The following is a 16,634-nucleotide window of genomic DNA, read 5'->3' as shown; positions in this document are numbered from 1 at the left end:
CTTATAAGGTGTTTTCTTACGACCTCCATTGGCGTAATATTGCTCTCTGGTAGCATTTGGTACGGCATTACGAATATTCTTACCACACTCGTAACACTGCGCTGACGTGTCGTCTTCTATTTGCATTTTCTTACCACAACAAACAAGCTTTCTTGGCGGTGGGGTAACAAACTTAGGTTTCAAGCACTTTACACAAAAGTCATAAACGAACTCTTTACATTCAAGCATCGTATATAAGACAAATATTTTGACTATTTAGTAATACGGGCACGGGTAACCCCCGCCAGCCTTCCTTCGAATTTCGCACTTCATATATAAGACTTAAATCTTACGTTGGAGGAAAACACCCCCTTGGGCGATCACCGCAAGGTGCCACTTTAGACAGTAAGTTGGTACCCCCAATCCTTATACCAAGGTTTTCGTAAATAGTACCTCTGAGACCCGAACGATCACCGTGAGGTGCCTCTTTACGCAGGTAATACAGGGGTAGAGATTGAGTTGGAACCCCCAATCCTCATACTACTGATCTAAATTTAATTTAGCTGGGTATTAGCCATTTACATCGTGTGAATAGGGTGGCCAGGCAGACCGTTTGCCTTTTCCACAGAATGCAGATGTAGTGTCGCAGCCGGTAATAGCGTAGAAATGCGTTATTCATTGAACACTGAAGATAACGTCACCACTCTTGTCAGAACTGTGGATACAGATGTCGTGGTGATTCTTGTTGGGAAGTTCCATGACATGAAATCCGTCAATTCAGACGTGGATATCTGGGTAGCCTTTGGAATGGGAAGAAACTTCAAGTTCTTAGCATTTATTAGGATTTGTGCTTCCCTTGGTGAACAGAAGTCGCGCTCCCTCCCTGTTTTCCACGCTATTACCGGCTGCGACACTACGTCTTCATTCTATGGAAGGGAAACGGTCTGCCTGGCAGGCTTGGGTACCCGCACTTGGGTACTTTGTAACGACAATGTGACACCAACTTTGGAGTTCCTTGCTATACATCTATTTCAGCAGCTGACCTCAGATTCAATCCACTTCTATGAGCTTGAAAGAATGACTGTCGTCATGTACGATAAGTCAAGCCCCTTGAGCTCCATCAATGTGAGAATGGATCTATTTTTTAGACACAACAGAGCAATTGGCAATATTACTACTACCCAGGTAAGACAATTTAAAATAATATAATTAGAAATATAACCGTTGTTAATGCCAACGTTTTTGTCTCTAGAATGCACTATTGCAGTATATTAAGAGAGCTTCAGTAAGTTATCCTCCAGGCAGGTATCTGGACGAGTGACATAAGCAACCAGGATATTCCTTCTCCTGATCAATTTGGCTGGTTATTTACTAAAGTGTGCATGTAAGTAGCAGTGTACAAGAAGTAAATGTGTGAAGGCTGGCCTAGATTGCACTCCTCTTTGCAAGTGTCAATGCAATGGGAGTAACACACATTAATGAAAGAAATTTGACGTTTGTGTAAGCTAGGAATATCTGTTTGAGATTCCCTTGAATCGGAGATACATGTCATACAAGATAGTATTCAATTGCATAAACTATAGGTATGGAAGTTTAAAAGTATCGAAAATGGGGAAATATGTAAAAATCGCCATACGTTTAGAAGAAAATGGGTATTTTTTTGTCTATTATCTTGGATGACCGAGTTGAGGACTGGGTACCAGCTTGATAAGTATTTATTTGAAAACTCGCCATTATTTCGATGTTTGAAATATATTTATTAATGGAAATGATAATAGCAAACAGTACTAGCTATTTGGAATCAAAAATATGAATTTTGAAAAGGATATCGGCCAAAAACCACATTTTTAAGATATTGACCACAGGAGGCCCATAACTGACTTTTTTCAGAAAATTAAAGTCCAATTAATATGGAATCCTGAAGAGATTGAAATGGGCACCGGTCCTAATATTGCTTACCATATTCTAATCTACATTTATGCAAATTTTGGTGCTTTTGTCCGCTGTGTATAGATCTGACCAAAATTTTGCACTTAGCAACCTGACTAAAAAGCTACACTTAGGATAAACAATATCACAGCACATCAAAGTGGAGGATATATATGCCGCGCTAGCAACAACCCAAACGAGAAACTTGTGACTATGGAAGCTGAAATAGTTGTGTTGTGTAAGTTATATTGAAATAATGCTTATAAAGGTGGTTCTAGATATAGCAGATTTCAAGAGGCCATACGACAGGGCATGAATATTATACAACGACTTTGAAATGAAAAGGGATTATATTTTGCATATAAAAAGTATATATTATTTTGCACCACATCATGTATAACTATAATCAACGGAATGCCCATTTTATTTATTTAGGTTCATATAATTTATCTAAATTATATGCTAACCCTATCAACTATAACGCCATCAGCTTTGATCTTTTTCTTACAGTCAAGCCACAGATTGACATTGATAATTCCACTAGGACAGCTGCGTCTTTCATAGGGGAGAAAATAGGTCTACATTGTATAGCAACAGGACAACCTCTTCCACGAATCACATGGTATGATCCACGTGGAAACCAGATTGTTTCAGGAATAGATTACAAAACAGAAAAAAGCGTGTTGACTTTCGAAACCAAAGATAGCAGTGATTATGGAGAATACAGATGTCAAGCAGAAAATGAAGTTGGGGAGGATGAACATTTTATTAACGTCAAGCAATTGAGTAAGAAAGTATTTATCTATAAATATTTATTAATAATGGTTTAACATACATTCAAATAATAATAATGATAATAATAAACAATAATAATAATAATAATAAATTCTTATAGAGCGCACTAAACTGACGTGTCAGTGCGCTGGGTGACACAAAATAAATAAATATATATATATATATATATATATAGTAAAGATTGGATTAAAGACGAGACATGTTCACTGTAACTCCGAGTTTCGTGCTTACGCACTCATCAGACAGACTTTAATGAAACATATTCCTATTACTGTGATATTTATATACAAGAGGTGTAATGATTATTTACAAAAGAAGTATTGTTCGGAAAGTAGTTAATTAGCTAGGCCTGGATTTCTATTGTTCATCAGATAGAACTTGTTTTCATGTCGGCATTTGGAGATCAATTCGGATCGCTTGTTTAAAAGAGTGTCGCTGTTTGTTTTGATGATAAGTAGCTTTTCTGTTAAGCACAGGTCACACCTCTTAGAAATGTTGCTGTATGGTCTGGCTGAAGTGATGATTGTCCATTCTATGTTGTAGTCTTTGTTGTTATCTTTAAGGTCCCAGATGTGTTTAGAAAGTTCGGTGCTGTTAGCGTATTTTCTATTTCGCAGAGATAGTTTGTGCTGAGTGTATCGTTGTTTGAATGTTCCTTCTGTCAGGCCAATGTAGTTTTTCCCAGTAGTGTCCTCGTTTGTTGTGACATGAGCGTTGTAGATGATGCTGGAGGAGAGGCAGTTGTTGTTTAGAGGGCATTAATCTTTTTTACGGCAGTTGCATGTTTTCTCAGAGGTGGTGGCGGGATCGGTATCGGTGTTGAAGATTTTCTTGTTGTGTTTGGTAATGCTGGTTTTTATGTTTTCCATGCAGCTGTAGCTCACTTTGATATTATTCTTATTGAAGATCCGGTGAAATCTGTGGTGCTTGGGAAAGTGTTTGTGTATGAGCTTCAGGAAGATGCTTCCGACGTTGGTTTGTACACTCTTGCTGTATGGAGGGTTGTACCAGATGATGTTCCGTTGTCTGTTTCTTTTTGAATGTGTAGATGGTTTATGGTTGTTGTACGTCAGGGTTTTGGTATATCCGCTGGATTTCAGGGCGTGTTCATAGATGGGTTTGGCTTTGTCGAATTCGGTCTTGTTGCAGGATATGTTGGATATTCTACGGTTGATGGCGTCTGGTAGTTGTTTGATTATGTTGGGCGGATGATTCGACTTTGTGTTGATGTATAATGGCTGGTCGTTAGGCTTTCTGTAGGGGCAGTACGTTTCGTTTGCCAGGTCAAAGGTTACGTCAAGGAAGTTAACTATTTTCAGGTTCGTCTGTATGGTGATGTTAAGGCCGTGGTGCTTGAATAGTTTCGTTATGTCCTTTCTGATTCTGTCTGCTTGTGGTCCTGATGTATTCTTGAAAACAGCAAGTCCATCGTCTCTGTATAGTCCTATGTAGTCCTTCCCGTATTTAGCGCATAGTTTGTTGAGGATGAATAGACCGACTAGCTCACAGATTTCCGCGCCATCGTAGCTCCCCATGGTAACATCGAACATATTGCCTTTCTTCTTGATCCAGGGAGTGCCGTTGTTGAATAGTAGTGATTTGCGGGCGTGCATAATAATGTCAATGTCTCTGGCCGTGATTGTGCAGTATTTCTTGGCGAAGGACAATGCGTCTGTTAGAAGTTTCTCTGTGATGGAAGGGTAGAAGTTTTCAATGTCGAAGATAGCGAATGTATGTTGGTGCTTGTCGAGCACTGTTTCAACAGTATAGACCACATTACATACTTTGTTATATATATATATATATAATAAATTTTGATCATGGCAATAAATTTCATAGAAGTTTTATCAGTTTTTGGGTGAATGAATGGGAGGTAGGATGCATGGCTCAAAGGATCACAATGAATTAAGCCTTTGGTGCATATAGTGAATGATTTTCGCAAATTTCTTTATTTGTTTACTGACATTACAACAGTGTCCCAAAGTGTCAACAGGGAAAATGGAAACAAACCAACCACATACCCAGGAACAGCAAAAGTCACTAAACAGGGTATACTAGATGATTTTGTAACACTTTCTTTGAATGGCATTGGAATGGCTTCATCGTAAGGAGAGAGAAATGATAAAAGAGAAAGGAAGAGGGATAGAACAAAAAAAGAGAGAGAGAGAGATGGATGGATGGAGGATGAAATTGGGTCAAATAGGAAATGACTTTAAACTTAATTAACCATATCTATATAGCCCCAATCGTAGCCTAGCAACATGTTTTCTTCACAGTAAAATTTGTCAGATAAAAATTATAGATTTTATTTAGCATATAAGTTGTGAGTAAATGACGTCATTTATTCAACCCTATTGTTCTTTTCTCTTTTAACCCAAAATTTCTCAACAGCAAGTGGCTCCCAGGCGAAACTTTTCACTAATCTGGTTTATATAATCACAATTGAGTCAAATTATCCTCAAATACTTCAATTATTCGGACTCTGAAAAATTAGGGCGTTTTCATCCGAGTGCCCCTTTTAAAAATGGATGAATGAATAGATAGTTTCTATAGATCGATAGGTGAATAGTACTAATACTCATACAATTCCCTTTGTAATTGAGACCGTCCAAATACAACAACAGCAACACTGTTCATTTTTTTCTTTACTTTTAGTTGCTCCAACCATTGCATCATTTCAAACAACAAGTAGCTGTAATCACGCATTGCCATCATCGCACGCTTTTTTCCAAGGTAAGCTTAGCTAGTCAGAACCCTCAGATCACTTTACTGCATGCTTCTTATGATTATCAATGCAGTACTACGTTTTGTTTTACAATGACAAGGAAAGTAACACCGGTATCCAAAGAAACAAATCGAAGTTGTGCGAACGGATAAACAAAACAGCAGCAAGCAAAATAAAAACAACCAAAAAGATGTTTTTTCCCCACTAATGTTGTGAATTAAATGCCATTAACATGAACTCGCCAAGAAGTCGCAGAAAATTTGAAACTATTTTCTTGAAGAAAGACTGTTGTACAAGGCTAAAATCTTGTTATTCAGAAGGTTTAACTTAATTGGAAGTGGAGATGACCGATGAAAGTGGAATCAAAGTGTTAACCCAAAGCAAAAATTTGAATCGAAAATGAGGTTTAGGCCTTCATATGCTTATTTCCCATACAATTTCTAACTCCCATACATTTTCTATAAAAAAGCTTGACAAAGCTACTATGCATTCTAACACAAATGCAACAAAACATCTTTGTACAATTAAAAATACCGCTTCAAACAAGCATTTTATCATAGTACATCAGTTTCTAACTTTTAAAAAAAGGTTCTGAGTGTTAACCCAAAACGCAAATTGGGATCAAAACTCGTACAAAGGTCTAGTTTTTGGCACTTTTTTATTTTTCCATTATTGCTCGTTATTGAATAAAATTTCCTCTTATAGGCATAAAAGTGATTTGTTGTGGGAAAACTATCCTGATATCAATAACAACAAAAGAACAATGTCACAAAATAACTTAAAAATGACATAAACCTGTTTCTTTTTATGTTATTCTTCTATTGTAAGGGTGTTGACGGAATAGGATGATTTTTTTTCAAGTTGAAAACATAGCTGCAGTTTTTTGTTTTTGTTTTTGTGAGGGGAGGGGGGGGGATTGAAAATAAATAATTATTGCTACTTTAGCATGAAAACAATCGCTTCATTCTCGTCAACATTTCTAATTTTTTTCTTCTCTGTATTCAACAGGAAAAACATTTGCAGTAATCCACCTGTTGATAACGTGCATTTTATTCATAATAATTGCTGTCCTCATAACATATATTTATTATATCAAATATAAAATAAGCTATTTTAAGGGTAAGTATGTATACGTTTCTTTAATGTGTACCTGTTTTCTTTTACTTATCTTTTTCCTTTTCTTTGCTTGTTAATTAATGACCTACATTACGTAATCATACAATTACTTTTATTGATAACGTGTCTATATGTCATATATTTTCAGATAACAGAGAAGAAATTAGTAGGTGACGTAACTATACTAGGAATAAATACAAAAGCTTTGGACTGTTTGGAATTAATCAAATATTTAAGAATATGCCAACTAAAAAAGGCTATGCCTAAACAATAATTTTCTTCTGGAAAAATTAGAAGAAATATCAAGACCAGTTTTCCATTCAAATCGAACAAATTACAATATTTTAAATTTCCCCCAACAGATTATCCCGTCCAGATGTGGCTGGAACAGAAAACGAGGTATGTTCCTGATAATGTATATCGATGTATGTACTTTTAAATCGGAGAGTTAATTTTTTTTTTATCGTTTCTTTCCTTCTTTCCTTTTTTGCCCTTTCGTTATCGTTTCCGTATTACTTTCCTTCCTTCCTCCCGTTCTTATTTACTCCTTGATTTCCTCATTTCATTCCGCATTTTCTTCTTTCGCCCCTTACTCCCGTTTCTCTGTAACTCCCTCCTTTTCTTCCTTTTTTTTTTTTTTTTTTTGGTTCCTCTTTGTCCTTTCGTTCTTGTTTCCTTGTTTTCTTCCTTCCTTTCTTCCTCCCCTATTTTCTTCTTTTCTTTTTTGTCCTTTCTATCCTTTTGTCTTTTCTCCCTTCACCCCGTCACTTCGTCCATCAGTCGTCCCTACACTTGCAACACTGTTGTGTTTTTCAAGTTATGTCTTATATTAATCTCAGAACGCAAGCGTGGTTGCTGTAACAGCAATGGATTATCCTGCTACAAGCGAATTTTTAGCAGCAAATGCATCAGATACATCGCCAAATGAAGACTACGAAAGAATATCAGAAAAATCTCAGGCATCCTTGGACAATGCAGCAAATTCAGAACAAGGAACAGGAAACGACGACTTTCACGGGTCACAAATCCACCATGATTATCAAGAGCTTAATATTGATTCAATATTGTCGAACATGCAAGGCTACCAGGCTTTAACTAGGACTATGGGGGACGATGTTAGACAAGTAGAACTTCCCCTGCTTCTCCGCAAATACGAAGCATTACACTGTGTGCATAACCCACAAAGTTCAGAATATCAGAAACTACATATGTATGCAAATATCGAGGATAAAAAGTAAGATCAGGGATACAATGTCCGAGTTTTGTGATGTTTGTCGTTCAGCCTCATTAGCAATCAGAAATATCGGACGAATAAGGAAATATCTTTACAGCTCCTCCGCTGAGCGTTTAGTACATGCTTTTATTTCATCGAAGTCGGATTATTGTAATAGCGTTCTATATGGCTTACCTGCCAAACATTTAAGTGAGTTGCCGCGCATCCAAAATTCAGCAGCCAGGTTTGTGACCAGGAGCAAAAAGAAGGAACATATATCTCCAATACTTTTATAACTTACATTGGTTACAAGTACATTTTGGTATCACGTTTAATGTATCATTCCTTACTTATAAGATCGTTAATTGTAGTGCACCATCTTATCTTATTAGCTTATTAGAGAAGCTAAAGCTTTTACATTCGCTGTTCCTAAACTGTGGAACAAACTTCCTAAGCACATTAAAAATGCAGAATATGTTAATATGTTTAAATCTCTACTTGAAACACACTTGTTCAAAATGGCATTTAATTGGTGATCAATATATTCTATCGCTTTAGTCATCATTAATTTTATATTATATATATATATCTTGTAGTTTTGTATAATTTTAAATAGGCACATACTATATGCATCAATTTTCCCATTGTATTCTATTTATATTTTTTGTTTTTTTTGTACATATTTTTCTTTTATCATTTAAGCGCATTGAGGATTGCGAAATGCGCAAGAACTGTTAATTAAATTAAATTAAATTAGTGGAGTCCTCTTCAAAGCAAAATAATATTAATTCAGTGATGCTGGATGGCGTTTATTCTGTAGGTAAAGACATTTATAAATAAATCAGATATCAAATATTAAAGTTCTACTTATATCAACTTTAACTGCCAATATATCGGTAAAAATATGAAAATACTATTAAGAAAATACTTTTAAGGCCTTTTGAAGTATATATTCAATGCAATTAATTGTAAATTCATTATAATAAACTTGGTTGATTGGTTACAAATGATTTTTGAGTATGTCTCTGATGTTTTCTCCATCCCTTAACACATGGTTATTTGCATTCTGTTCATTATTGTCTCTGTTCATCTTCGTTCTCTATTTCCCAGTCATAATAATAATAATAATAATGGGGTTCTTCTATAGCGCATTTCACAATGTTTCAATGCGCTTTACATTGCAGTGGAGGACTTTTACGGGCTGCATATATTAAGGCACAATTAGCAGCCGTGCAGCTTACAATCATGAGTGATTTATTAGTATATTAGTGTTATGCCTCCAAATTGGGATAGGCTGTTGAACCGGGAGACAATCCCCTACTCTTACACGAATAATTCAACAGGTTCTTTTATGTCCCCCATTTACTGTTGGTTAGGAAGGGTTGGGAGATAAGGCCTACGGTTTAAAGTCCTTGTCCGAGAAGACTTAAAGGTTTAACCATTTGCAGATGTAATTACAAAGGCAGCACCTTCTCCTCAGTTATTTTAAGACCCTGAGTGTTGGTCCGGCCGAGGATTGAACCACGACCTCCCGCACAACAGACCGACGCTCTTTCCAACTGAGCTAACCGAGTGGCGGTTACTTGATTACTGAAGTTATGCAGCACAACACAAGTCATGATGATTTAGGATATATTCCTAACTTCTGCTTCTTCAATGTAGCCTAGGATTCTCCATGTGCTTTTTAAGATGCCAATCACTCTACTTTAACTCTAGCAGGAGAGAGTTCTTTATGAAATCTTATTTCTGCTGGGTTTCTTGTTCCCTCAGGATACGGGTTTTGTAGCCAGGGACCAAGAGGGTAAGCACTATCCCCAACCAGGTAAGGCTGTATTGTATGTTGACCATTGTTGTGCATGTGACCATTTGCTAGAATGTCTCCGTTCTCTGCTTTTATGTAAATTGATGTATTTCGTAGAACGCAGGAGTCGTGCATGCTTCCTGGAAAATCTTCAGCAACATCCATAAACAGCATTTTTCCGTTCACAACACCATGAACTACGACGTCGTGCTTTTGATAACGACTAAAGTAGTCAACTGCGCTTCCTTTGGGTGCTTTTATTTTGATATGAGTTCCGTCTATTGCTCCTGCTATCTTAGGAAGATCAAAATATGGTTGGAAAGTTGCATATTGCCTCTCCAGTTTCGACAACTGTTGTAGGAAACAATATATTCTCTTATCAATTACTATAGCTTGTTCACGACATCCAAAATGCTTCATAAACAGTTGTCTTTCCAGTATTCATTGCAATCCTTTTCTCGTATTTTGTCTCAGAACAGCTGGTCGAAGAACGTTCAGAAGGAGATCAAATGTATTTTTACAATAACTTACAAATTTCTCGCTTGCTGATTGGTTATTTTTTATCATCAATTAGAAGACAGACAGACAAAGCTGACGTCAACGAGCGCGCGCTCTTTCCGTTGGTTGTTTTGATCGCTAAAAATGAGACGTTTTTATCGTTTTTGTTATTGTAAAAAACAAATAGACATCAGTTTTTTATGTGTCTGTCCTCTTATTGACGATAAATTGTGTCATCACATTGCCAAAGTAGTATGCGGCTTCGGCTTCGCCTCGTGAATCCACACTACTTTGACAATGTGATGACACAATTTATCGTCAATAAGAGGACGGACACATAAAAAACTGATGTCTATTTGTTAATCGTCCCATCCTCAGTTGACGACTAAAGAAGGCTTCTGGAATAGTTTAATTGATCGCTAAAATAAATCTCAAACCAGGAGTGTTCTGGTCTAGGTAATAGCCAATACTGCTGTAATCTTCGCCGCCGTTTTCCATTATTCATTTATTCGGAGCGCAATTTGATTTTGAAGTTGCTGGACTCTCAAAAGATAAAGCAGCATCATAAGTTTTTGCTGGATGTAAATCAGATCTTGAAAAAAAAAAAAAAAAAAACAATAATAATAATAAAAAAACAAGGAAGAAAAATAGAGAGGTGATGATGTTTCGAGGCAACATTTTAGTACTGTAAACACTCGTGTTGCGACGCGGAAAACACGTCATGTTGCAGGGTTTTGATTTGATTTTTTTAATATACTATCTTTGATACTAGAAATCTTAGCTAAATATTTGTGTGTTTTGGTTCATCTATATGTTAGAGCACTTTCCGCACTTTCCGCTTTCTGCGTTTTACCGCGACCCGAACACAGCTAGTCTCCCCCACAGCCGCTTTAATTCAGTGTCCTCACGCAACGCTTTCTCCACTGAGTAGCGGCTGCTTACCCGAGCACAACATTCCTTTCCTATTGTTTGTGTTCAACCAATCAGATAAGTCTCATTGTGTTTCAAGAACCAATAAAAACGTTTCGAATTTGACAACTTGTAAACATTCATGAGAGAAATAATTCTAAGACGCAATAGAGTGGAAGTTGGAGAAAATCTTTGGGAAATTAAAATGGAATTCGTTCTTGTTAAATGTTTAATGCGCAAAAAAAGTTATTGGAGACGGAACTAAGTGTTATCTTTGTTCATAAAGAAAGAAAGTATTTATATTTTTATAAGTTTAGCTATCGACATTGTTTTATCGGCCGATAGTGAATTCGAGTTTGTACTTGCTATCGAGCTCGTACCAAAATATTAGAAGCAAAAATAAACTGGAAAACTTTTTTAAAAAGCGTAATTTAGACTCATGGAAGTTAAACGAGACGACTCAAGATTTAAGATATTGAATTCGAAAATAAAGTCTGAATTTTAATAAACGAAGAAGATAAGCCGCGCAGATCACTTTTTTTAAACTACGAATGCAGTGTAAAGCTAAAGAAAATCGCAAAAAGGCTAGATAACTTTTAAATCTGACACTGTCACACCGATGACTTCTACGGGTATTCATTGTAAACTTCTGGGTAACGCTCACAGTTCTGGTATTTACTTCGCGTATACTGCGAGGATTAGCTCAAATTTCATACTGTTAGAAAATTTGTTTTGTTTTGTTTTGTTCACACTGTTAGAAAAGTCGTGAAAAGTGAACACGAATCGTTAGCTAAAGCGTTATCTTATGGCCAACCTTCTAACGTCGCGTTAGCAGTTTATATGAAATGTCAAGAATTTCGAACTCCTGTTATTCAAAAAGTCCTCGAGCTTGTCTCGAAATAAATTACTGGGCTATGCTCTAGAGCGCCAATATTTTATTCCTTTGAGCGATTTCCCATATCCAGTAGGCAGATTTTCAAAGAAATCTTTTTTTTCTTGTAAAATCTTTCGTATGGCGTCTTTCTGATGATCATTAAACTGTTTGATGCGAAATTTCTTAGCTGCTACCTCGAATACTTCCTCTAACGACGCATCTTATTTTCCATATGGCGCGAATGGTTCCTGGATTTCGAGAACTAAGCCGTGATTGGTTAATTCATAGGAAAGGAATGTTGTGCTCGGGTAAGCAGCCGCTACTCAGGGGAGAAAGTGCTGCGTTGCGTGACGACACTGAAAGCGGCTGCGGGGGAGCTAGAACACAGCAGGCCGAACAATTTTTATGTCGAAGCCAATTTTTGTCATGAATCAAAATAACTCGGACAATTTTTGTCCGTCTAGTGTGAAGGACCCGATCTCACTAGGCTAAATTTATGTGTTTTGCAAAAAACATCTGTTAACATCAGTCGTTTCCTAGTGCGAAAGTAACTTCTTCATCTTATCAAAATTTGTCTCGCTTTACCGAACTTCAAAGACGCCATCGGCCTGCTTCGAAGCAGAGAAATATTTTTTTTCAAACGTCATAAATGTCGATCAGATATCTTGATCCTTAACGCAATCAAGATACTAAAAGGAATAATGTAACTTTTTTCAAAGAATAGTAGAAGAATATGTAGAAAATATTCGGTTAAAAAATATGTTTATTCACATTGCGCTTAGTTCTTGGAATCATGCTATGATTTCAATTATTAAAATTGGCAAATGTAAACAACATTATTCAAGATTATTCATATTTTGACGTTGGCATTGAGTGATATTGTTATTGAGACTATTTTTTAGACATTAAAAAAAAAAATTCCAAGAAATCCAACAATTTTTAAGCGTGATGGCTAGAGAAGTTAGTAGATTGTGGATTTTTATGGTATTTCTTGGAGAACAGGTAATATGCCAACATTAACTTAAAAAATATGTTTATTCACATTGCGCTTCGTTCTTCGAATCATTCCGTGATTTAATTATTAAAATGTTTTCGTGGCTTGGAAGATGTCAACAAGATTAATCAAGCGTCCATATTTTGACATTGGCATTGTGATATTTTTATTGAGACTATTTTTAGACGTTAAAAAAAATTTATCGCCTAATACTAAATTTCCAAGAAATCCAACAATTATTAATCGTGATGGCTACAGAAGTTAGTAGATCGGGGATTTTTATGGTAGTTCTTTGGACACCAGGTATAAGCCAACCTTCGGTCCATTCGCCTGAATGCGAATACATCTTCGAATTATACCTTCGAGAGAGATACTTATCCGAATATGGCATAATACTCTTTGTGACCAAATAAAATCTTGTCAATCACGTCGTCATAAAATTCTACAAGGATGCGATTGACGAACATTTATTTCTATCACAAAGTACCCAGTTATTTGGGCATATATCGGTACAGCAAAGTTTCTTCGAGGGGATAATGATAACGAAATTGTTCGGTTGGAATTTCCTGTTATGAACATTATTTTTAACGAAGAAGAAGAAACTGCCACGGGAAAGAGCGTATTTATTCGCAAGCTCTTCAATGTTAAGCGTAAGTGAATTGTAAGGCCCCGTACACACTATGCCGGATAAATTTGAATCCGAATTTCTATTTATTCGGTTAGGCCTACCGTCGACACTAGTCCGGGCGAATTCGGAACAATTCTTCACCGAAGACGATTTTTAGAAATGGAACCGAATAAATTTATCCGGCATAGTGTGTACGGGGCCTAAGTCAGTTTCCAAATCGTACGTTGGATGCTTGGCGGCAAACTACAATTATGCTCCAGAACTACAAAAAATGAAATCGTATCGTATCAGATTGTGGATGAATGCCCAAATTTTACAAGAAAGAATTTATGGCAATATATTGACTAAGTTTGCATTGAATTCTTTCCAATTTTACAAAAAGAGAGAAAAAAAAAATTTAATAACAATTGATTAAAAAAAAGTGCGACACAAAAATTAGGGTTATTAAAAACTTTTGTCAACAAATTTCTCTGAAAAATCCCTCCCCCACCCCGCCCCCCCTGTGACAGTTAACAGAGTAAGCCTACCTAAGTTCAATTCCTTAAATCAAAACAGTAAACAAATTGGCCCTGGTAAAATATTAGGACTTGTTATTAAGAGTTTGAACAAACGCAAAGGAAACATGAGTGATATAAAAATCACCGAGATTTTCGTTGTTGGCAAAACAAAAAGGCTTGAAAAATGTATATTGAAAGTACAAAAAAAATCAGGGGTAAAAGTATCACTTGTTATTAATATTTGATGACTTCAACTGAGGCCACCGCACGATTAGCACCACTGGCAGAGAATTTATGAGGTTTGCCCGAAAGAAGATCCGTTGAAACTGGGGTACAGGTGAGCTCAAGTACGGGCATGAACAAGCGATCCCCCCCTTCCTTTGTCAGTTTCAGTATTGTGGAATACAGGCAAATTTGTAAAATCTTCGACTCAGTTTTAATGGGCCCGTAACACTATGCCGGGATACATTTTGAACCGAATTTTAATCTATTTCGGTTCCATTCGAAAAATTCGGTTTCGGTTGTGATTGAAGAATATTTCTGGATGATGAAAAACTTGTCAGGAAACCTTAATCAATGAGGGAAAGGATAACCAAGACAATATTAATATTCTCCTTGAGGATAATGAAACAGTCACTGGCATTAATGTAAAAAGTCTCATAACAAGCGACAACTCTTTTCGATTTCAAGGCTCTTACGACGGGCACTAGTTGAGCGATTTTTTGTACGGACTAGAAAAACTAAAACTAGGTGAAAACTACGGAAACTCTGAAATGGTTGTGAATAAACCCCAAGTTCCTCGACCCCCCACATTATCTTGAACGATCGGTTGAAGAACCCGCCGGCAAGTTGTTTAGTTCCGTTAATGCCGCGGTTTTAACCAGTCCCCTCCTTCGTAGGAGAATATGCTCTTGAAATATCCCTTTCCATATTTCCAGAATACCCCCCCTCCATCCACCCTAGAATCCCCGAAACCACCCGCATTGTGGACATTGGAGGTGCGGATCAGTATAGTTTGTAAAGTGAGGACGATCTTCCTAAAGTGTTCTTCATGAACTTCAGCCATTGTGCATATCGCGGCATGCTCTTAAAAACAGCGAATAATCTTTAACGGGGCGTCTCCATTCTACCATCCCTCCTCCCAGCCCCTCGCCCGCCTCACCTAACACTCCCCCAAACCAACAACATCCCCCACCCCCCGCCCCCTCCCCCCTCCCCCCCTCCCCACCCAACCCCCCCCCCCTCCCACTCCCTCAACTCCTTCCCACAGTCCCATAGCCTCTTGTCACTCACCTCTACGGCCCCTTCCTCCTTTGCTTCACCTTTCTCGCTATTTCATTCCCATTCTCATACTCTCTCTGTATTCTTACTCCGGGGCTATCCCTTATATTCCTTCCCCCTACTTTCCTCTAGTCCATTTACCCGACACATCTTTTTGTTGAAAAATGACCCCAAGAAAAATATCCCAAGTCAGCGAGCCCGTAAATTTTTCAACAACTCTCATTCATTCTGAGAGATTTTGAGTGTTCTCCCCAATAAAAGGCGGAGCAAACAAACGGAAGACCTGGTTCTTTTTAGGATTTTTGTCATATTCATATTGTTTGTGAATATCTTGATGGTTGAAATCGAAGTTTTGTTGAAGTACGGACAGTTTTTTTACTCTCAAACGCATGTTGAGTTGTTGTGAGGTCTTCGAGGGAGGGAAGGGTGTGGCGGACTCATTAGGTAGCGATCAGGTAAGGGGGGGGAAACATAATGCACATCTAGACGAAAAACATTTTTTTTCAATTAATTCCACCCCTCTCGTATTTGTGCCCTGTTACCCCCCCCGCTGCTCGGGGGGTCAACGAGGAGGGTAGAAAACCGGTAAGCTTAGAGCTAAAATTCTTTCAAAGTAAACACTTAACACGTTTCTTTTTGAAGCGAACTCAAAACACTACTCGATGTGGGCAGTACAGAAAGCCCTTACAATGCAGTTCTCGTGTGACATCTTGTTAACGTTACTTTTTGTGCTTGCCTCTTTTTATATCTCAATGCCTTGCATATAATAAATATTTATTAACCTCGTTTGCGCGTCCGTACATAATGTTATGGATCCTCGTTTTTTTCCACTTTTTATGGGCCGCGGCGTAAGCGTTTGGGCCATAAGGGAGTGGACAAAAATCGGTCCAGAACTTCAGGTACGGAAGGATGGAGATCGAGGCGGGAGAAGAGAGACTCAATATAGAGAGATCATATTATGAGATATATATATAGATAGAGTAGAATATAGGTAATACACCGAATGCGAAAAATTGACATTTTAAAAGATAGATATACATTATATGTGTAACCCCCGTTTGTCTATTTGTAATACCTGGATTTTCAAGGAGCAGGAACACAATAGGAAAAAGGGGTCCAATATATTGTGATATAATCGCTAAATTGTCAAAAGGTTTAGGAGATTCGGTGCGTGGTATTCATACGATTATACTATGATTTAAGCCGATATAGAGATATATAGGGAAGAGTTAGTGTAGTAGGTGTTATTAGGTAGTTTAGTTTAATAAGAATAGTTTCTTTATCTGGAGTACTAATTTTAATTAATTAGTGGTTTTCTATAATGTAATTTCTCGTGAAGGGATTACCGGTGGATAACAGAATTAGGGAGGAGAGAGAGGATAAGAGAGAAATACA

At 37.2% G+C, this 16,634-nt stretch overlaps 1 protein-coding gene across 2 annotated transcripts; it reads left to right on the top strand.

Moving 5' to 3' along the window:
- The first annotated feature begins 2,033 nt into the window (after positions 1 to 2,033).
- On the top strand, positions 2,034 to 8,033 carry LOC148913759 (uncharacterized). Of its 2 annotated transcripts, XM_089035416.1 has the most exons (8): positions 2,034 to 2,146; positions 2,419 to 2,694; positions 4,678 to 4,752; positions 5,359 to 5,436; positions 6,437 to 6,547; positions 6,693 to 6,714; positions 6,907 to 6,943; positions 7,384 to 8,033. In XM_089035416.1, exons 1-8 carry the CDS (start codon positions 2,122 to 2,124, stop codon positions 7,780 to 7,782), a joined length of 1,023 nt encoding a protein of 340 aa, XP_088891542.1. In that variant the 5' UTR covers positions 2,034 to 2,121; the 3' UTR covers positions 7,783 to 8,033. The 2 variants fall into 2 exon arrangements, with proteins under 2 accessions (XP_088891542.1, XP_088891545.1); XM_089035419.1 differs by lacking the exon at positions 4,678 to 4,752.
- Positions 8,034 to 16,634: the final 8,601 nt, after the last annotated feature.

This window comes from Actinia tenebrosa, unplaced genomic scaffold (assembly GCF_029948245.1).
Source record: "Actinia tenebrosa isolate PJP-AT-01 unplaced genomic scaffold, QUT_ActTen_1.0 PGA_scaffold0__85_contigs__length_37466705, whole genome shotgun sequence".
NCBI lineage: Eukaryota > Metazoa > Cnidaria > Anthozoa > Actiniaria > Actiniidae > Actinia > Actinia tenebrosa.
This window is presented reverse-complemented; position numbering and strand designations above follow the sequence as displayed.